The sequence below is a fragment of the Stegodyphus dumicola genome, chromosome X1 (assembly GCF_044657685.1).
Source record: "Stegodyphus dumicola isolate Sdum_Otavi_A_Nest chromosome X1, ASM4465768v1".
Classification (NCBI taxonomy): Eukaryota; Metazoa; Arthropoda; class Arachnida; order Araneae; family Eresidae; genus Stegodyphus; species Stegodyphus dumicola.
The window spans coordinates 159,214,590-159,238,240 of record NC_140780.1 but is presented as its reverse complement, the minus strand read 5'-3'; the positions used below and the strand labels follow the sequence as shown (position 1 = coordinate 159,238,240).

Genomic DNA, 23,651 nt, shown 5'->3' with positions numbered 1-23,651 from the left:
ATCAACACTGGAGCTACTCAACATATTACTAACAAAATTGACTGGTTTCAATTATATACACAATTTAAGAGTCCAATAAAAGAACTGATAATAATGCAACAATGAAAGCTTATGGATATTTTGTCATCACTTGAAATGTTTGTACAGGGTTCAAGGAGAAACAGCTTCATGGAAAATGTACTGTATGCCTCTGATGCTGCAAGGAATTTACTTTCTGTAAGGCAAATGCTAGATCATGGATGCGAGTTTAATATGTCAAATGATAAATGTCAATTTTTGAAACCCAAAAATTTTGTTGCTGTTACAATTTGCTGAGGTAATTTATTCAATTTTTAAGCAAAACTTTGTTTCCTAAAGTTAAGTGTAGTGTTGCGTGTTACCCTGAAGCGTAGTTAAGTGAAACATATTCTCTTCAAATCTTGCATGAAAGGCTGGGACATTTAAATAAACAGCATGTTAAAAAGGTATATCACTGATGTAGAATTGAATAGGATGCATTCTTATTAAACATAACTATAAAACAAATTTGAGAATGAAATCCACATTATAAAATTTATCAAATAGCATTAAATATTTTGCATGTATAATAGTTGGACATATTTGAAAGAAGATTGGGGACATTTCATTTACATTTTATTAACAGCTTCATGCTGATTTTTTCTTTTATGTCTCATTTTGCCATGTACTTACTCAGTCTAGAGGTTTAGTAAATAGCAGGTAAATTTAAAGTCAAATGGCATAGGTTAAAATGAGAAATAAAATCAAAATCAGCATGATTTGTAACAGAAGATTAGCTGTTGCTAGTGCTACTGCTTGCCGAGAGAGAGACCTGTTGATCAGAAAAAAACATGAAAGCCTGTTGGAGGCATGGCTGGCAAGTTTTGGAAGTTATTTGTGCTTCGTCTGTCTGAAGCAATTAGTGTATAAGGTATTTCTTCCGCATTTCTTGGCATGTCTTCATGATGTGGTGATCTGCACACTCGGCTCGTATTCAAGAGGTCTGCGGTTTGATTCCCGGCGAAGGCTTTGCATATTTTTCTTCTTTCCTCCTTCCAAAAAATACCTAATGTTTCTACAGGGGCGTCCAAACTAAAAGGGTGGTGGATGATGATTCTCCTCACCCAGGATTTGACAATTGGGTCCTCTAAAACCCCAGTCACCCTTTAAAAGGGGGAGTATATAAGGTATTTTTCCCACCTTCTTTACATGCCTTTGTGGTGTGGTGGTCTGCATGCTGGGCGTGTATTCCAGAGGTCTGCAGTTCGATTCTTGGTGAAGGCGCTTGTTCATTTTTCATTTTTTCCTGTTTAAAAAAAATCCTAATGTCTCTACAAGTGTTGTACTTTCATATAGAGTTTCTGGGATTGTAACCTGGTTAATATATTTTAAGTTTCCAATAAGCCACTAATATAGCAGAGGTGATAAGTTGTTTTGTATTATTTTAAGTCTCACTAGATGCAAAGAATAAGTTTACAATAGTTTTTATATTTTCATGCCATATCTTGTGGCCACAGTAATGATTAGTGAAAAGCAATAACTTGCTTTAATACGCATGGATAACTTTTAAAGATGATCATTTAGTTATAAATAATTAAATTAGGTAGCTAAATACCTCCAGTCGTTATACATTTACATGACCATTATTAAAATCACAATCTAATAACATTTCACAGTTTAAAATACATGTAATTTATGACATTGATTCTTAAACAGTATTAGGATAATTACACATTAAACATTACAAAACAAAATACTTATGCGTTTTTTTAATTCGAAGTGTTCCTAGACATTTTGGCTAATTTATATCAATTTTCTTCTCTTGAAACATCTTTTCTAACAATTAGAAAACTGTTTCAATACACAAACCAATGTTCCCACTAGTTTCTGCGTGCTTTATCTCCTAACTTGTAGTCTCTCAACAGTGTACTTAAAGAGGTTTTACGTGATCTGGTAAAAGTTAAATAATCCAAAACCTCTGATAGACATGAAGCAAATTATCTTTATGTCTGTAAGTAACTACAGCGTCACATAAAGATTTAAATAAACCTCTTATTTAAAAAGAACTTGGAACATACAGGCACGTACATATGTTATGTTGACAAAATAAACTACAGCTTTTGGTGATGCAAATAAACAGGAACAGCCAAATTCAAACTAAAACTGTGAACTAGTATTCAAAGACTAAGCAATTTAAATTTAATTTAAGGTGGCTCAGTAACTTTATTGTAGCAACAAATTCAAATATTAGCAATGATAATACAAAGATGAATAATTACGAATTATCAGATGTAGCAGGAACTAAGACAACATCCAAGTGGAGGGCAAAAACAATCCAAAAATCTCAGTTTAAAAACTATCTGATTTGCATTATGTTGAGGAAATGGAAAGCTATAGTAAAGGCTAAAATTCTAAACAACTGATTAATTTGCATATGTATTCAGTTTCTTTCCTCTTCACTTCAGAATTTTTGGAATTAAAGATTTCTCTTATTCTAAAAAACCAAATGCATTTAGAATATAAAGGAAAAGCTGCTAATTTTATTTCTTTAGTAACATGAACATTCAGAATAAATATGAAATGATATGTGGTAAGGGCTGGTTTGAGCCGATGAGGCAGAATTTTTAGATTTTAGTGACACGCCGACCAACAAAATCTAGAAATGGCAAAACTTTTAGAATTTAGGACAGGGACTGGGAGCAGAATTTAGGAGAGTAATTAAGCAGCAGAATTTAGGAAGGCACTAGGTGGCAGAATTTAGGAACCACAGAGATTTCATCAGTTGGGAAAAAGCCCAGCACCAGCCCTGTGTATGATCCATTGAGACGTATAAGGTGAATCTTTTAAATTGTCAGTTTTCAATTTCTTTATTAATAAAAAAATTCTTTTTTTTATAAATGCCTGTCCAGGCGAAAAGATTAGAAACATTTTTGGCATTTTCGATGCTTGTGTCTAGTGAAAAGTTGAGAAAATAAAGAGAAAAAAAATTAATTAATTATTAATTATTAGTTAATTACAGAAATATTATATTAATATATATTATATATTAATTATTAGTTAATTACAGAATTTTTAATTAATTACATAGCTATTTTGGTTTTCCTATGAATTGTTTTGTAAACTGTGCTTTATAACATTTATTATCTTGTTTATTTTTCATATTCAAAAACATGTTAAGAAAAAGACTTCTAGCATCAGAAGTACAACATTCAAACATTATATTTTCAGTGTCCTTCCAAATATTCTTCACAATGTAAGAAATTCATCATAAAATTTCTGTAAAATACATCCATTATGTGTTAATACAAATAAGTTAATTTTTTATTTTGTCACATTTTAATGGAGCCTTCTAGAATTGTGGGTCTGTAAATCTTGCATTCAAATCCTTCTAAACTTTCCAAGTTGCAATGTCTAAAATCCTAAAAAAAAATTAGCCCTACAAATTCTGTAATAGAAAAAAAGGCCAGAAGCAGTTTGGAAAAAAAAAATCAGTGGAAAAAAGTGTGAAATTAATTTTATAGAGAAAACTGATGCATATTCTAATAATTCTGAAACAATTACATGGGAAAACATTTTACCATGAAAAAATTGAAAGGAAGAAATTTTTAATTAATTACATAGCTATTTTGGTTTTGATATGAATTGTTTTGTAAACTGTGCTTTATAACATTTATTATCTTGTTTATTTTTCATATTCAAAATACTGTATAACAAGTCACCAAAACGAAAAGTAACGTCTCTTCATAATATGACAGAAATGTTTTATTTAAACGTTATTTCCTAAATATAATTTCAATATATTACCATTAATTTAGTTAAATTTATCAATGTTATAATGTATTTTAAAAAATCGACAAAAAATTCCCAGATCTCCGAATTATGAATTTGAAATAAAAATTTTCTATAGAAAGTGATATTAAAATCGCCGAAATGTTGATAAGTCACCAAATTTCGAGCCGTTTTATAAAAGAATTCACATCCACAAAAGCGGAAAGTTGTTTAAGAGCTCTTGATTAGAAAAAAAATGAAATAATTTTGAAATGCTTATGTTTCACTTCTTGCTCAGAAACTCCCAAGTACCCCCAAGTCCCTTTATATTAGAAATAGGAACAAATTATAACCCATGAACCCATTCAAAAGATAATCATATTTGTCAGTGAATCGCCAAAAATATTCCTCCAAAATGATTATTCACATTCAAAATAGCAGTTGTAAAAACAAGACCGAAAGTTCAGATGATTAAAATTAAGGACCTTCTGATGATTTTGGCCGAAATTAAGGACTTTTAAGGACCAAAAATCGATTTAAAAAAGTTTAAGGACTCTTAACGACCATACAAACCCTGTTATTCATATTGATCTTCATGGGCCTGGAACAAGAATACATAGGTGCCTCTAGCTGTTATATATGCTTTACAGATGATTTCTCTAAGAACAGAAAAGTTTGTTTTTTTAAGCATAATTCAGAAACCGTTGCTAAGTTTGTTTTGTACATTTTTTTCAAAATCAAACATAGAAGCCAATCAAGGCAGTGTGGGATGTAAATTCTGTCTCTACATCTGTTGAGATTACAAGGAAAGATGATGATTGGACAAATTGCGAGAAAATTCCTTACAAATAGGCTGTTGGTAGTATGATGTACTTGGCTGTGGCTACTCAACTGGACATTTCTTTTATACTGTCATTTTGTTCACAGTTTTTGGAGAAGACTGATCAGAGACACTGATCAAGTCTAAAAACTGATTTTGGAATATTGTTCCAAACAGCCTTCAAACCTGAAATCTTGGAAGCATATTGTGATGCTGATTAGGCGAATGATCTTAGTACTCAAAAATCAGTGTCTGGCATGGTATTTAAATGCAGTGGTGGAGCTATAAGCTGGAAAAGCACTACTGAAGCAGAATGTGTTGCAGCTAGTGAGGCTCCCATCACTACAGGTTGACAATGCAAGTGCTGTTCACTTCACTAAAAACCTAGAATATCCTCAAAAAACTAAATACATAGATGTTAGGTATTAATTTGTATGTGATAAAGTTATAAATGGTGAACTCTTTGTTGATTGTATCTCTGGTAACAAACAACTTGCTAATATTTTTACAATATCATGGCCAAGGAAGAGTTTTGAAACTCTAAAAACTGCTCTTGGTATCAATTGTCACTAACTAATATTGTCTAAACTAATATTGTCAACTCGAACTTATTTTATGCTTTTGCTTTTATATTGTTTCCCTGAAATGTATTTTACCTTTTTTTATATTAAAATTTATTTGCATGTGCTGCATCGAATTTTGTGTAACTGATTTGGCAGCATCGTACTGTAGTAGAAAAAACTGTTCTAAAAATGAAATATAGGTTACCTCTTGCTAGCACTTCGCATATAGCAGATCTAATGAATGCATTCATAGTTGTTTAATGTTAAATAAATTAATAACAGTTTAAGAAGTAATCTGTTATTATCTGAAGGACCATGGTATACCAGGAATTCGAATAGTTAAAGAATTTTAAAATTTTTTATATATATGCAGGGTGTTTCATAGATCATGGGACAAACTTGGAGGGGTGGTGGAGCGTACTAAAACATGCATGTTTTGTATAGGAATGTAGGGTCTAAAGTGACGGGTTAAGGCAGGAATGCAAAAAAATAAACGACACAAGAAGAAAATGTGTTTATGTACAAAATCAATGCAAAGTGCTTCTTTGCAGCAATACAGTATTCACAATAAATGTTCAGAAAAGGGAACAGTAATAGGAACTACAGCTGTGATTGGCTGGCAAGGCAGAGGTAGAGGGCGGTAGTGAGCCGGACAAACCACGATCCGATGCATCAGAGGATCATTCACAACTCTGATGTCGAACGTGATGGGTGAATTTACGCACAGGGAAAAAGTTGACATGCATTTCATGTAGGGTGCTGCTAATAGGAATGGCAGAGCAGCGCTACGGTTGTACCAGGAAAGGTTTCCGAACAGGCGTATGCCGAAGTACACAATGTTTGAGAGGTTGCATCGGTCTCTGTGTGAAAACAGGTCATTTGAAGCCACCTCTGACACTAAAATGGAAGAAGAAGTGCACGACAACCGACCAATCTTGAATATTGTGCATGAATCACCTCAGACAAGTACAAGAGCTATTGCACGTCGTCTGCCACTGAGTCATTCCACCGTTTGGAGAGTATTGTATGAAAATGGTTTGCACCCATACCATTTGCAGAGAGTCCAAACCTTGCAAGAGACAGATTATCCTCTTCAAGTTAATTTCTGTCATTGGTTCTTGCAGCAGTGTGCGGCGCAGGCGGATTTCCCATCGGATGTGCTATTCACGGACGAGGCAACTTTCTCACAGGACGGCATCTTCAATAGCCACAACATCCACGTGTGGGCAACTTATAATCCACACGTCCACATGCATTCCAAACCCGCTTATCTGTGAATGTGTGGGCGGGTATTGTTAACGACTACCTCATAGGCCCATACCTCTTACCTGCACGTACAAATGGCTTATGTTATCATAATTTTCTGCAAGAGGTGCTACAGGAATTGCTGCAGGATGTTCCGGCTGTCGTTCGTGATCGAATGTAGTTCCAGCATGATGGTGCACCAGCCCATAACAGCGTGCAGGTCCGCAATTACTTACATGGGACATTTCTGGGCCGATGGATTGGCCGTGGTTGTTCAATTCGATGGCCACCCCGTTTGCCAGATTTATCCAGCTTGGATTTTTTTTTCATGGGGCCATCTGAACAGCATCATTTACGAGACTCCCATTGATTCACTGGTCGACTTCATTGTACGACTATCCATTGCGGCTGCAAGCATGCAGGAAATGCCTGTCATTTTTCAAAATGTTTGTCAATCACTTCTGTGACGTTCCCAAGCATGTACTACTGCTGCTGGTCGCAATTTTAAACATTTATTGTGAATACTGTATTTCTACAAAAAGCACTTTGCGTTGATTTTGTACATAAACACATTTTCCTCTTGTTTCGTTTTTTTTGCATTCCTGCCTTAACCTGTTACTTTAGACCCTACATTACAAAAAAATGCATGCTTTAGTACGCTCCACCACCCCTCGAAGTTTGTCCCATGATCTATGAAACACCCTGTATATATTCTGAAAAATAAGGTTTCTTCATAGTTAACTGAATTCGTACTAATTCTCCAAGGATTATGGGAATAAAATTCCACTTTGGAGGGCAGCTTTTCAATTCTTTACACATGAAAAATCCTACCAGATCCTGATGGGTGCAATTTTGAGCTGGATGAATACTGGAAGTTGTTTGATTGGTTGACTGACTTTTAATGGCACAAAACCTTGCAAGTTATTATGCACCAGAGGAATGGTGAATAAAATCCAAATGCACAACACACTGTATTGTATTAATGTTATCGTACCAGTAGTATTGATGAAGGTGTGTACAGATGAGTGTGAATATTGGAAGAAAAGGAGTTTACATATGAAGTGCGAGTCATTTTAGAATATAATCAAGAAAATATCACTTATTCGTGGCATTTTAGGGAACTTAAAGGTTTCAGGCCCAAACCCTTAATTGCTTGAAGGATTATATTATACATATATTTTTAATTGAATCATAATCAGAATACATTAATGGGTAAATTCTTCTTCAAACAATGACATGGAAACTGACTTGTTTTCAGCACCACAATAATATATCCAAAGTTTATCAGAGCTACTGAACAAAGTGATATTTTACATTACACAGGCATCAGAGTAGAATATTTTTCAGTTGACAGATGGCATGGTAATATACCAAATATGAAATCATGGAATAATAAAGAATAAAATATAAAGAAGCAGATCTGATACATTCAGATGTTATAAAAAGTATCACAAATTTTTGTTATAAATAGTTGTTATGAAACGCAATACATACAAATATCTAAAATATTTGGAAATTAAAAAAAGGGGAGGGAATGTCATTTGATTATTTCTGAACATGCAATAGATGTTTCAGTTATATGCAACAAAACACTGCAGCAAGTTTGTTTGCACAGACTTATCCATACTATGAGCAGAACTTTTGCTTACCTAAGATATTAAATTTTATTTTTTGGAGAAACAATCTATAGGACAACATGCAATTAATCTGCCATAGAAAATCTATATCCTTACCATGTATATTACACTAGAAGAAATATAAAATAAAATACAAACAGAATTTTAAAAAAGAATCTAAATATTTTTTCACTTTCATTTGCTTTAATGAATCTACAAAATAATTTTATCCTTAGCCAAATAAGCATATTTTTAGCCAAAAAAGAAACTAAAAAGTCATAAATTTGGCATGACAAAAATATTAAATTAAAATAATAAATATTCATTTGGCCCTGTTTAGATTTTAAGACAGGAAAGAAATCTTTTTTTTTTTTTTTTTTTTCACTGAAAGAATTTGTTCTTTATATTAATTTGTTTAAATTCTACACCAGTGTTAAAAAACTTTAGCCTTTAATTGCTCTTTCTTCCAGGAGTTCTCTTTAGCATTATTTTGCTTAGTATCATACAGTTTCATCACAAGGCACAGAAGCAGCCTGCTTAATGATCATTTGGTGATGCATATTATTTTCTCTTATGAAAAAGATGTGATCTTGATAACTCACTAAGCATACACAATTTCCTTGCTCAGTTAACATCTGTTATGAAAGTACAAAATCGTATTCTTTTAACAGGTTACAGGTGTACAAACACTAATTTATATAATAAAAGCTCAAAATTTTATGCTTTTAAGTGGCAGTCATACAAAAAAAAGAACATATATCGATATTGGTTCCATTACAAAAGTCAGGCAAAAATATTTAACAGATAAATTTTTATAAAGTCAGATTTTTAAATTACTGATGGTCTTATGTTTTTTCCTCTAAAAGAATATATGCTGGCATTTTTATCATAGAATTAATTTTATATAAAAAATAAAGTTTACTCTTAGTCTAGAATTTAAATAAGTTTTTACTGCCATATAGGCCACTAGCCTAAATATTTCAAATAAATTATGTATGTAATGTATTTATTCAGTGATTTATAATTCATAATTAAATTGTTCATGTTAATTGAGAAGATGTACACAGAAACAAAAAAAACCAAAAAGAAAAAAAAAAAAAAAACACTAATTAACATTATTCAAATTGCTGCAATAGTTTCCAAAAGGCTGAACTGAAGGTTGTAAAGACATTAGGTTAATATTTTTAAAGCAGGAGTGATGAAAAATGAGCAATGCCCTCACTGGGAATCGAACCACGATCCTCTGGAATACGCACCCAGCATGCAGACCACTACACTACGAAGGCATGTTAATAAGGCAGGAGAAATATCTTATATGCGCCCCCTTTTTAAAGGAAGACTGGGTTTTTTAGGGGGCCAACTCACGAAATCCTGGGTGTGGAGAAACATCATCCATCACCCTTTTAGTTTGGGCGCCACTGTAGAGACTTTATGTTATTATTTTTAAAGCAGGAGTGATGAAAAATGAGCAATGCCCTCCTCGCCAGGAATTGAACCATAGACCTCTGGAATATGCGCCCAGCGTGCAAACCACTATACTACGAAGGCATGCTAAGAAGGTGGGAGAAATACCTTATAAGGTTAAACAAAAATTTCTCTAGGAAACAACCTACAGCATAAAAAAGCAGTGCGATTTTAAACTAAATATACTGAATTTATATGAAAATTATATTTTGTTCAAATGTCTTTCAGAAATGACTGACACTAGGTTGTATATCTATAATAAAGAGAAAACTAAAGGCTTGAGATTCAGCAGAAAACCCAGCAAAATAGCCACTACATCAACAGAAGGTTACACACATCACAGTAAGTAACAATTAAAGGCAAGAATTAATAATTTTTAATGTATCAATTAAAGGCAGAAAAACCTGCAAATCAGCTACTACATCAACAGAAGATTACAAGCATCACAGTAAGTAACTCTCAACACAGAAACGAACCACTGAAAAATTAAAAACACATTTTCAGTATAGTCTTGAACTCCTTTTTATGAAAACTGCAACACTTGAATGAATCATGAGAATAAACAGAAACCTGCAGGAAATGCAAAGCAAAGTATGATATACAAACGATCAGATTACCAATATCAAAGAAAATGAGAGGGCTGAGCTACTGCCTCTAAACCAGTGGCTCCTCAATCTTTTTAATTTCAAGCACCCCTTTTAGCATTACCTAGATGATCATTTCTCACCCTCCTTTCCCAAAGCCAAAAAATACATATACATTTACTTAAATTTTGATTATTTTTAATGTGTTTTTTAAATTAAAAGAGAAAAAGTATAGAAAACGTACACAGATACCAAAACTTTAATTAAAGTTTTTATATTTCTAAACTAAATAACAGTTAAATAACAGGCTGACCACACTCCTCCGTTGTTGAAAGCCCCTGCTCTAATCAGTCATGAAAGGCATATAAATAAAAGGTTGTAATGGAATGCTAAAAGTAGTGTTTTTTTATATATCAGCAATAAATGTTTCACAAGAAGTCACTATTCTTCATCGATGACAAAGATCTCAATACAGTCAAAAGTCGTTAATCCGAACTCGTCGAGACTTCGGCGATTCCGGATTATTGATTTTTCCGGATTATAGATCATCAGTTTAAATCTGGTAAGACAGCTTGCAGAAATTATAAAATTAAAAATATGAAACCGTAATTTATGAAATAAAGAACAATTATGATCTAAAGGGTATCAAAATTTACAAAAAGAAAAAGCTCAATATTTATTTGTTTACTTTATTAAACATTTCTTTCAATGTAAGTTAAGTTGCTTCCTTTCATGTGATAATACTTTCTCTTTAATTCTATTAAACAGACATAATTTCTTATTTAGTTACATAGTTCTGCTGTTCAAGTCCTATAATTGCTGAGTCGAGAATACCGACTAATTTGTCAATTGAAATTTTTTCGTTTTCAATAACCTCTGCGTCACTTTTTTCACTATCGGAAGTGAATTATAATGACGAGGAACTTGATTTAAATCATATCAAAGACGGAGTACATCGAGATGAAATACTACATTTAGTAAGGAATTATAAGCTAAATAAAAACATCTGCCCTGAAGATAAGGATAGTGCTGACAAATCAACTTCCAAATCATTGTGCGCCGCGTCGTTTCCCTTCCCCCGCAGAGCAGCGTGAAATTGATAAACATATTTCGGAATGATTAGATCATCAAAGGATATGCCTTTATCCAATTTTTGCAGCAATTCCACTTTCTGTTTAATGGACTTCGAAACATACTTTCGCTTTGTAGATCCTTTACATATTAGTAAATATATATCAGAAATTCTATTTGACATAATCGAAAGTTCAAGCTTACTTTTATAAAATTGCTCTAACAGTCTGCAAAAAATAATAAGCCGGATCCAATTCAAAGATTAAGGAACAACGCAATCTGCAACATTAACTGAATTAGATAATTTTAGCTTAGCTTATACCGTCCGTTATACATTAAACGTGCATGCATAAACGTATTATGCACATGCGCACACGCATATTCGCTTGTAGCTTTGAGGTCCGGATTATATATCATTCCGGATTAACGACTTTTGACTGTATAAGCAGATTATGCTGTTTGAATGGAGGCAATAATTAACTTACAAGAAGGATTTTCCTATTGTTATGAAATGTCAAGGCGCAGTAAGATGGCTTCCATGCAAAGCAGTTTTAGGGTTGCCATAAAATGGCAATTGAAGGCAGGGTTGCCACATTTGGTGAGAAATCGCCCATTTGGCGATATTTGGCAACAAAATTGACGATATGCCATGGATGGATGGAGAACCTTCTGGAACGAATTCTTACCGGTTTAGCCCAGAATGTCCTCGAACACAAGCCGAAAGCTATATAAACCCTGCTGGTCCGTAGTCAGTTAGTGTGTGTCTCGTCTAGCGAGTCAGTCCGTGCGGAGTCGATCAAGTTGACAGCCGGGCAGCGAGTGCCGAGTGGGTCGTCGAGTGCACCGAAGGAGTCTGTTAGTGTATCACGGTTAGTGCATCATCAAGAGAGCGTGTTGAGCTCAGGGAACGATTGAACTGAAGAGTCAGGAGCTGTGCTCGTGTGTCGTCGAGTGCATCGCGAGTTGTAGCATTAAGAGTCGCGAGAGTACATGCAGTTCCGAGAACGACCAAGCAGAGTCGGGAGCTGTACTCTAGTGCTTTACCGTGAATCTGTCTCCACCATGATAGCCTGATAACCTGGAGGCTGTGTTGCTGATCGTGTCAGCGTGTTTATAGTAGTTCATCGACGACTGTAAAAGTGTTTTGGAGCTATCCTGATAAATATTGGTAAATAAAGTGTGTTTCGATACTTCGTCAAGTGTCGTCATTATTCACTCAAAATCCACACATACCCCATACGTGCGAATGTGAAAGGAGAAGAAAAACGCAACAACTGGTGTCAGAAGAAGAAAACGTAATACTATTATGAAACTGCAGTTCATATTGGGTGTAATGCCTCATTAGTAATGTATGTGTAGAAGCAATGAGAACCGGACTAATCACAAAACTTGCAGAAGGCCACAAAACGTGAGAACAGCACAGGATGACAAACACCTCATCCACATGAGGGTGATGAATCATACAGGTCTGTCTCAACAATTGATACAATATTAGAGTACTGATATAGGTGTATTAGTTAACAGTTTGGCAACTTCTACTACTACATGTACTTCAATTGTGCAGTATTCTCCTAATGCAAAATGAGTGTTTGTGGCTACAATAAGCTTATTCAACACAGTCACTGGCATATAATTGACAACAGATCACGTTTTTCTAACGAATTCTTCTTCAAACTGGAGAACAACAATGGTCAAGTACAGGTTTGACACCACAGGGGTGAATGCCATCTTCCAGACTGCATTATCCTGCAGCATACTGGATGACTGCCAGATATAATGATCTGGGCACCAATGGATATGATGGGTGATCTCAGACTGGAATTAATGATACTCTCATCATTAACCACAGGCAGGGAAATTATATACCCCAAAACCATACCCTTCATTCAACACATTCCTTGATAAATATTTCAATAAAACAATGTCCATTACAAATTGCTAGAAATGTTTAAGAGAAAAAAAGTGAATTCAGCATCATGTCAGCGCACCGCAATTTGATTTCAGCAGAACTTCTCAACAGTGGATAATATATAAGCAACTTTCTTATTCAAGATTTGTATTCAAAAAATATATTGACATATTTAGTTTTTACTTAGTTTAAAAAAGAGCTATCAATATTTAATATATTAATTATTTTATCACAAATATGATTAGTTTCAGCAAATGACATTCAGTAAATTTTGCAATTTTTACTTTACCTTTCTAAGTACAACAGATACTTTTACCTCTCGCAATTTCTCCTTAAAAACCTATCTTGCATGCACTTATTCTAGAATGGCATATTATTAGAAAATTCCCAGCCGCGGTAAGATAGCTTCCCCACAAAGCGGGTTAGAAAATAGCAAGGAGAGGCAGGGATGCCAGATTTGGTGCGCTATCACACAATATTGGCAATATCCCACAGACGGAGCAAGAACATTTTGGAACGAATTCTAATCAGTTTGCCCCAGAATGTTCTCAAAGGCAGGTCAAAAGATACATAAACCCTGACTGTATGTGGAGTAGCAGTGTATCATGAGTTTTATTCTGAAGAGTATCTTCAGTGTGTTGAGCTTCGACAGCGATCAACAAAGTCGGGAGCTATATTTAGTGTTTTGCTGTGAAGCTGTCTTCACTGCTATAGCCCGACAGCCAGAAGGGCGTGTTGCTGATTGTTTCAACGTGTTTGTTGCAGTTTTTCGATGACCGTAAACATATTTTTGGAACTGTTCTGAGTAATAAAGGCTAACTGTGCTTTGATTCTTCATCAAGTATTCTCGTCAATCATTCCAAATCCATAAACATGTATGATGCAACAATATTTAGAAAACAGAAATTTTGAATTTTGCAGTATTTATATTATTTTGCAGGTGTTTATTATTTTATGTTTAGTATGACAACTCAAAGTTTGCAATTATAGTTGCTTAGTGAATTTGGCATTTTAAGGTATATTTTTAAGCTGAGAGGCTTTTATATAAACCTTAAGTTATAATTGTTGTTATTATTATTTAATCCATGATCAATGAGTTAAAATAAACCTTGTTACCTTAGTTCATCATTGCATTCAATGCAGGAAAACAATCATATTTAAAATGCATTTGTAGCCAAAACTTCTGCAGGTTCCATTAGCAGATATGCTTAAGCATGGAAAGTATGGCATAAGAAAAAAGCTATGATGATGAATTTTACATTAAACATTTTTATATTAAGCATTATAATGATTAATAAATTTCTTGGTTAGTGTGTAACATCAACATATATATGCACTGAAGCAATTAGAAGATATACTAACCTGCTGATTAGAAAGCAAAACACTAAATTTTTATAATATCAAACTTAGAAAATTCTGGAAATAATTTAACATTTAATCTCTGATACTTACATTAAATGAATTCCTCAGAACAAAATTTAACGGCACAAAATATTGATTTTCTTTTAATAAAGCTCCAATTCTTAAACTTTAATTTCACTAAATCACGCAATTTTCTTCCATTACAAACAATCTTTTTGTTACTATCTAAATTCTAGGCATCTCTAAATTTTCATCAAATACACTTTCTGCATTTCAATGCAATTTCCCGACAGCCAAAATTATATGGACATATAATACAGCATGTTTGCAATAATTTAATCATGTCAATCTCATGATGAAATCAAATTTAATAATGCTAATTACAATGATTTACAAAATGTTGATTGCACTTTTAGTTTCATTCGAAATCCACAGAAGCCAGTCTCCCAGTAACGAGTCTGAAAATAAATACTTGATTTTTAAATTTATTCTCTGGAATATTTTCATAATTTATCGACAAATGTAATTTTTCACAACAAAACTTCATAGAGAATAAGTACAGCGGATTTCCAATACTCTGTGATTATTCCCCAAACGCATTCTCAGCTTCTAATTAACAAAAATGAAGCTGTTGTAAAGGAAACTCACAATTTTAGACATAGTAAAATTAATTGCTAACTTTTGCAATTAAGTTTAAAATTTCGCTAAATCATTGGTGAGAAAACTCAACCTGATATCATAAAACAAGATTTTGTTGTAAATGGAAAGGCAGGGTAACCAGGCTTTGTTGAAATTATTTCTGTTTTTTAAAGTTTGAGGGCACCTTTACTAACAGCCTACAGGATTTTATCACACCAAGAGATTCTTGATGCAATAATATAAAAAGTAGCTAGGAAAATAAAGATGATCGTGAAAAAGCAAATGTGGAAACAGAACTGCAATGAAAAGTATAGACAAGTCATTAGATTTTATGGGAGAATAAACCAAATTCAAATTTATACTAACCAAGCATTAATTACAATTTTATTTGCCCATTTTGAATTAAGCATGTTTTCTGATTTTACCCATTAATTAGCACGGATAATCAGGAGTCTAAAAAATATACAATAACTAACATGTATCAATAAATAACAAACATAGTTGCTTTTTGACATGGTCATGCATTACTTATCAATACAGACACACACAATATACAGTACAAAGTTTTTAATCCAGGCGTCCATAATCCGGAATGATCTATAACCGGACCTCAAAGCTACAAACTTTCTGCATATGCGTCAATGCATAATGCATTCACGCATGCGCATAATACCTTTACGCATGCACATATACGTTTACGCATACACATAATACATTTACGAATGCACGTTTAATGTATAACGGATGGTATAAGCTAGGCTAAAATTATTTAATTATCTATTTCAGTTAATGTTGCAGATTGAGTTGTTCCTTAATCTTCTAACTGGATCTGGCTTATTATTTTTTGCAGACTGTTAGGCCCATATCACACGGCATTTGTTTCACACGAACAACTGTTTCGGACAATTTTTCTGCCTGGTTTACTATTGAAAGAAAGACGTGCGACTTTTTCCTTCCTTTCCAAAAAAATTGCAGGTTGTTTGTTTTCAACCAATCAGCTATCAGCTTCGATTGCTATCAGCTTGTTTGTAGTGGGAAACCAGTTTTCCCTGCATTAACCCCAAAGCGATATGTTTTGATTGGCTGTTGTGACAAAGAAGAAAAATTGTTCCAAACAGTTGTTCTTCCGAAACAAACCGACATGTGATAGCAGCCTTAGAGCAATTTTATAAAAAGTAAGCTTGAACTTTCGATTATGTCAAAAAGAGTTTCCTATTCTGGAGCTGCCAAAGGATCTACAAAGTGAAAGCATGTTTCGACGTACCACTTCCGATAGTGAAGAAAGTGTCAGAGAGGTTATTGAAAACGAAAAAATTTCGATTGACAAAATAGTCGGTATTCTCGACACAGCAATTATAGGACTTGAACAGCGGAACTTTGTATTTGAAGAAGAAATTATGTCTGTTTATAGAATTAAAGAGAAAGTATTATCACATAAAACAAAGCAACTTAAATTAAAAGAAATGTTTAATAAAGTAAACAAATAAATATTAAGCTTTTTTTTTTTTTTTTTTTGTAAATTTTGATACCCTTTAGATCATAATTGTTCTTTATTTCATAAATAACAGTTTCATATTTTTAATTTTATAATTTCTGCATGCCATCTTACCAGATTTAAAGTGATGGTCTATTCGATAATCCGGAATCGCCGAAGTCCCGACGAGTCCGGATTAACGACTCCTAACTGTATTTTAACTTGTGCCATTAGCATGTCACCCCTCAATAGCACACCCTTGCTGCGATGCTGTCTGACCCCCTTCAATTATCACTTCATCATGATCTTCAGTTTTAGCATAATGAAAAATTTTTCTGTGATTCGTTGCAGGCGGGATGTCAGAATCCACAAAAAATTCCCTTTTCTGTTTTCTTGTGTCATATACAACTGACTTTCCAATGCCATACTCTTCTCATAATTTTGAGACGGATATACCTTTATCCATTTTTTGCAGCAATTTTATTTTTTGTTTAATGGACATCAAAACATGCTTTCGCTTTGTATATCCTGTTGCAGCTCCAGAATTCGAAACTCTTTTCAACATGATCGAAAGTTGAAACTTTAATTTTTGTCAAATTGCTGTAATAAAAACAGCCTGCAAAAGGTAATTAACCTGGCAGAAGGCGCGCACCCAACACTGACGTTGAAGATCGCACGGGGTGACAGCGTCACCCCAATCAGTTTCATTAGGAAAATGTGTTATATATTTTATAGAAATCGTTTGATTATAAACAATAATTGCACTATTTCATTTAGAAACTATACTTCTTTACTTAAGAAACTTATTTCAATACTTAAGAAAAAAATCCATTCAAAATAAGTATATACCTAATCAGGAGTCAGAAGCTAACATACACTTCTGGCAAACATAGGAAGAATGAATTTTACATGAAAAATTATCACATATTTTGCAAGAAATTGTAGTTTTATTGTCTTTGGATCTTGGACACATAGCATGTCGGCCTTTGTCGAGTTTTGGTTTCTTTGATGGGTGTTCTTCTGATACACTAGAAGTCGCATTATCAATGCTTTCACGAACCACTTTAGGAAACATTGACATATTTTTTGTAATCTCTATGTAAGGCGCTGTATAAGAGATATAGCCAAATTTTTTAGGAATTTTCTACTATTTCCATATTGTAAGGGAGGGGTCTTTGTTGGGAATAAAGCAACTCGGGTATTTATTGCAGTGACGTTCAACACAGTAAAAGACGACCATCGGCCATCTGTTGGTTTTTCGAGATGTCGAATATAACGATAACATTTCATCAACTTTATTTACACCACCTTTTGTTGCATTATGAAAGTAAATTATTTCTGGTTTCTTCGTATCATCACTTTTATCAATGGCATCATCGCAATGCATTGTAGATAACAAAACTACACATTTTGATTTTTTAGGCACATACGATACTATTGTCGCATTCTTTTAGAACCCAAATATAGATAAATAACCGTTTCTAGTTTTTGTTTGGACAAACTTGGTGGGAATTTCAGCCTTGTTTCTGTTCAGGGTTCCTACAATAGTTAACTTCTTTGACAAAAGTTCTTTTGCTAGAGGATAACTCGTATACCAATTATCCATTGTTACATTTCTGCCCAAACAAAGGGGTGCACAGGCGTTTTGTAATTTCAAATGAAGAATTTTCAAATCTAAAGGGACCTTCCGACTGTTGTCTTGTGTATATCTGCATGTTATAGCTGCAGAAAGTTCTTGAATCTACTAAGGCAAATATTTTGATTCCATACTTCGATGGGTTGCTGGGTATATATTGACGAAAGGAACACCGCCCTAGAAATTTCTCTAATTTTTCTTTGATAGTAACATATTTACCAATAAGGTATATCTTTTGGCAATTTTCATTGAAATCGGTAAAAAATTCTCTCGCAGCCGCCAGTTTGTCCAATTTTTTCCGAGCTTCACGATTGGTCACATTGTCTAACCGTAGACACCTGAGAAGAAATTTAAATCTTTCATATGACATTGTGTTCCGTAAAATTGCAATGCCTGTTTTAATTTTCAGTAGCCCACAAATCTTGCGTATTTTTATGTGATGATTTATGCAAGCCGTACAGATGTAAAAGCCCAAAAAGTGCTCTAATTTCCACATCATTTGTCGTAATATTTTTCCAATATAAATATTTGTACACTCTACAATGGATTGTATCATTTTAGCATTGAAAAACAATTCTCAACTTTCTAGAAGCTCCTTTATATTGCGTGCAGTTTCTTTTAATCCTGCTAAATGAGTTATTATAATTTGAGACCTTTTTCACTTTTTGATTTGGTTTTCCATTCCGCCAAACTCTTATTTTTGCTAGTAAAAATACTTTTTACTAAATTAGGATTTCCGTCGTCTTCATCATTCTGCTCAAATTTTCTTTGGCTGTTGTGAGAACTGTATATTTCTTTCAGGTTTATTTTTACTATCTTGATCAATTTCTCCTTCAGAAGACTCAACTTCATCTAATACACTTCTCAAACATTCCATCTCTTTTTCATGTTCGGTAAATTTACATTTGTAAACCATTATCTATCAAATAATCCAACAGAACCACAATGGCAACACTCGAGAGCACGAAGCTAAACTTCTACTAATGAAAAATTTCGAAGCAGTAACGGTCGCACGGGGTGACTCAGTCACCCCATTCCCTCATGGATTCCAAGAAACGATTGCTTCTCTCGCAGAAAAGAAAAACAAGCAAAAATAACAATACACATTCCAAGGGGAGTGTCAAACAGGAGGATACTAAAAGGATGATTCATTAAAATGAAATATTTTCGGTTAGGATTGTTGATTTTTGACGTATGGGGTGACTCTGTGCCCCGCGCGACTTCTCCTCCCGGGTTAAGTTGGATAAAATCAGAAAGGTAAGGAATAGTGCAATCTGCTATACTGGCTGAAATTCCTTGGAATCGGTAAAGTATACTTTTAGCCTCGCTTAACAGCATCCACAATACATTATTGTTATACATCATGAGACTGGGGATGAAAGACAAGCTGTTCCGCTAAATTTTGTCTTGCTTTTTCGAAGACCGAGAGAATTAAGCCTGATTGTACTAGTTTAGTTATTTATTATACTTACATGTATTCCTTGCACATGCTTAAGGCTTATCTGAATCCTGAATAAATCAATTCCCACATATACTTAAAGCTTATCGAGGGAAGGCACAAGATATCCTACCGCCTGTTGCAGTCTCTGCGGATCCTAAATGCTACCAAGAGCTTCCCTAAGTTCTAAATTTTTGCACCCCAGTGCTTTCCCTAAATTCTAAAAATATTTTCCCCTTTAATTTTGCTGCTTGGTCTTCTCTAAATTAAAAAAATCTTGTCCCAAATTCTGCCACCTGGTGGGGCCATACGAGCTCTAGCGCTGGTTCTGGGTATATGTGAAAAACAAACGAGTCTTCATTCAAATAGCATTAATTTAGTCTATGATTATCATTAACAAAATCTACTTTTAGCATATGGAAAGATATTTTTGTTAAATTTTCCCTCGTCAATATTTTTTAGTACATTTAACTGTAATTAATCTGTAATTATTGCCAAGCATAATGTCCACATAAAAGGTTGCTATACTCTTTGTTTGTAAAATTACTGATGTAAAAAAAAAAATTGTTTGGGCATCGCTGCATGAGTCATTACTCAATTCGTCATGTATTGATAAATATGCGGTGATGAAAGCAAAATATAATAAATTGTGATTCGCCAGGTTGGCATCAGGGATATAAAATATTAGTAAGTATAAATTCAACGATGTTTTTATCTAGAATACTTCGTTTTGAGATGTATGCCAAGCAGATATGCAGCTACGGAGACAAATTATTGATCACAAAAATTTATGCTAAATTATTGTTTATTCAATAACGAGGTATTTATTTAGTGCTGAAGGGAAATTAAGAATCGGGACACTCCACATGTTTTATCTGCAGGGGGGGGGAAAAATCAAATGCGCATATGTAAAGCATTGAGAAAAAAAGTTGTTGACGGTTTTGAGGTCCAGATTTTAGATCATTCTGGATATTGAACGTCCGGATCTCGAACTCTGTACTATAGAAGCACTTTAAGTTCAGAGATTAGCATGAGAGCAATGGACCAAGTTGGCAGCTGTACTTAAGTGCTTTACCATGAAGCTGTCTTCACCATTATAGCCTGACAGTCTGAAAGCTGTGTTGCTGACTGTTTTAGTGTGTTCATCATAGTTTTTCAATGACTGTAACGTGTCTCTGGAACTGTCCTATGTAATACTGCCGAATAAATTGTGTTTTGATTCTTCATCAAGTATTGTCACTCCAAATCCACAAACCCGCAGAACGCAACAATGTTAATATACTCATCAATAAAATCATAACAAATTAAATAACCAGATTTCCTTTAAATTTAAGAAATAAGCTGACACTGCCAACCCCCATAAAAATTCTTCTATACAACCTATAGAACAGCTTACATTTGTTTTTCAACACTAGTATTTTTAAAATTTATTTGCATACATCTTGTACTAAATAATGAAATAATTGAATATTAAACTGACTTGAAATTATTTCTCTATTTTAAGACATTTTTGTTGCAAAATAAATATCATCAAAATATTTTTTGCAATAAAATTATTTACTTCAAAAGTATTAATCCGTAACTCGCATAATAACTCTAATGCTAGAGAGTTTTGTTGAGATGCTTGAGAAAGTTCTAACCATGTTCTTTGTCACTTTTTTTGTTTTAAATAAAAATATATCGCAATCATCTGCATTTGTAAATTATTACTTGCTTAGCAAAATATATTAATACTTTCATATCTGAAGCAAACACGCTTAGACATTACAAATTAATAAGCTTTATTCGAAATTTAACTATTCATGATTTTAAAGATGATAGATAAAAGCATTCTAAATATTAAAAAAATCCCAGATGCAAAGCAATAAACTAAAAATGATGGAAATTATGTGAAACTATTCAAAATGCACTGAAGTCCGAACCACAGTCCAAGATAACAGGAAAGAATCGAAAAGAAGTACCTATAAGAAGTCAAAACCTAAAATTTAGTGACATAAAATTTTCAGCAGATTTAGATGCATTGTTTGTAATAAAAGTCAACCGTGAAACTGTTAGAAAAGTCATTAGAACATGTGGGTACCATGAGCAATCAGCAATAAAATGATGAAAGTACACCTGGTATTCACAAAATCCATTGTAAGCAAAGATTTATCCCAGTTAAATAATGGTACAGTTGCAGACGAGTCAAATTTAAGATATTTGGGTTCGATGGATGAATTGTTGCAAGGTAAAAGTCAAATGAAGAACTAAATCCGAAAACCCTACCATTAAGCATGAAAATGGAAGTGTAGTGGTTTGTGTATGCTTCATTGCCTCTCAGATGAGAAATTTTTATAGAAAATAATGTTGATCAGTATAAACATATAAATATTCTTAACAAAACTTAGAATACATAATAAATTCAAATTCCATCAGGATAATGATCCTAAACATACAGCCCTGAATGTTTGCTGATGGTTATTATAAAACTCTCCTGAAGTTTTCCAAACTTTTCCAGTTTCTTCGGACTACAATCACATTGAATATTTATCAAATGAGTTGAAGAAATGAATAAGTAAACATAACATTTCTTTGCAAGCTCTATTTAAAGCTATTCTTATAAAGGAATGGAACATTTGGTAACAGTTTACAATTGGGTGGCCTTTGTTTTTTTTGACGCCAAGATCAGTGCCAGGAAGGCACAACTTCAAAATGGCCACTACACAAAATCAAAATAAGAAGTCAAAGAATTGCAAACTCAGTGTCCATGTATACATCGATTTGTTTTCACATTAAAAAACATTTGAATGAAGAATTGCACAAACTCCGTATTGCGCACTGCCTTGACTTTGTCCATGTACTCATCAATCTATTTTCACTTTAAAAAAAATCAGGAAGCTCAAACCAAGTTAAAACTATCATGGTAACCAGAAATGGGATTTCATCACCAAAACTGAACAAAATTTGTCGCCAATCAAAGAAGGGTCACCTAATTCTACACTAGAGGCAAACATTCCTACTTGAAAAAACAGTTAAATCCATATGAATTGCATGAAAAGTGTAATTTAAGTTAAAAGATAGCTAATGAAGTACTGAAAATACCATTATTTTTATGGCTTTATTAAACATGAGCTAAGTGTCCAAATACGTATTTTATTTTCGGAACATTTTGACTAAACTCTTTTCTTTTTTTTTTTTTTTTTTTTTTTTTTTAACCAAAAGTGTTTCCAATAGCTTTTTCGAAAACAAGCGGGTTTTAAGAGAGATGATCACAGTATACGTGAAAGAAAAATAAAATCCATTCTCAAATATTGAGTAACTAATATTTTTTAAAAAATGAAAAACACAGGATTTCGAAAATAAATGTAAGCAACTGTAAGAATTTTTAATGAGACAGACAAATTCATTAGTTAGTTAATTCATGCAAAACACTCAATGGATGCATGACTATTTCACCAATGCAAATAAACCGCATCGACAGATATTACTGACATTTCACACTATTTCAATTCAGGAATAACATACTACCATACTTTTAAAATTATTAGTTCAAAAACTTACATGGATGTTGCACAGTGTCCACAAAAGAAATTGTAATTTGCAGCTATTTTTATATCTCGTCTTGGCAACTTCAGCGAATGAAATTTTAAAATTTGATGCCAAGATGACATCATGAAAGACGATTGCTTCCTAAAAGAATTAAGTACATTACATACCGGCCTTAGAAACGACATACCGATATATTTGCAATACTTACACCAAACGACGTGTATGTGAACAACTTACACGTCCGAATTCGAAACAATTCGGAATTCAAAAAATGGGAAGTAGAACTTTCTTATTTTTCCCTATTACTTGATTTATTTCCCTATTCCACCGAAAATTTCTCTTGGCATATTTTCAGTTAATAATTTCTTGTATATATATTTCATTATTTCCTCTTAATTTCATATTCATCATTTTCGGTAAACGAAAATTAATTATTTTCGCCATTCATTAAAGTTAAACATCAAAATCATAGTTATGTAAATTGAGATGGTTACCGAACGAGATTAGGTTTAGGCGCTACCCAAAATTAAATCCTTA

General features: G+C 33.3%; 1 protein-coding gene across 1 annotated transcript in view; it reads right to left on the bottom strand.

Annotated features, from left to right (window-relative positions):
• Window positions 1-23,386, bottom strand: part of Fpps (Farnesyl pyrophosphate synthase) — an 85,477-nt gene extending 62,091 nt beyond the window's left edge. Inside the window, exon 1 of the mRNA XM_085808377.1 lies at window positions 23,127-23,386. Coding sequence (XP_085664503.1) covers window positions 23,127-23,299 — 173 coding nt within the window. The 5' untranslated portion in view covers window positions 23,300-23,386. The remainder of the gene's footprint in view (window positions 1-23,126) is intronic.
• Window positions 23,387-23,651: the final 265 nt, after the last annotated feature.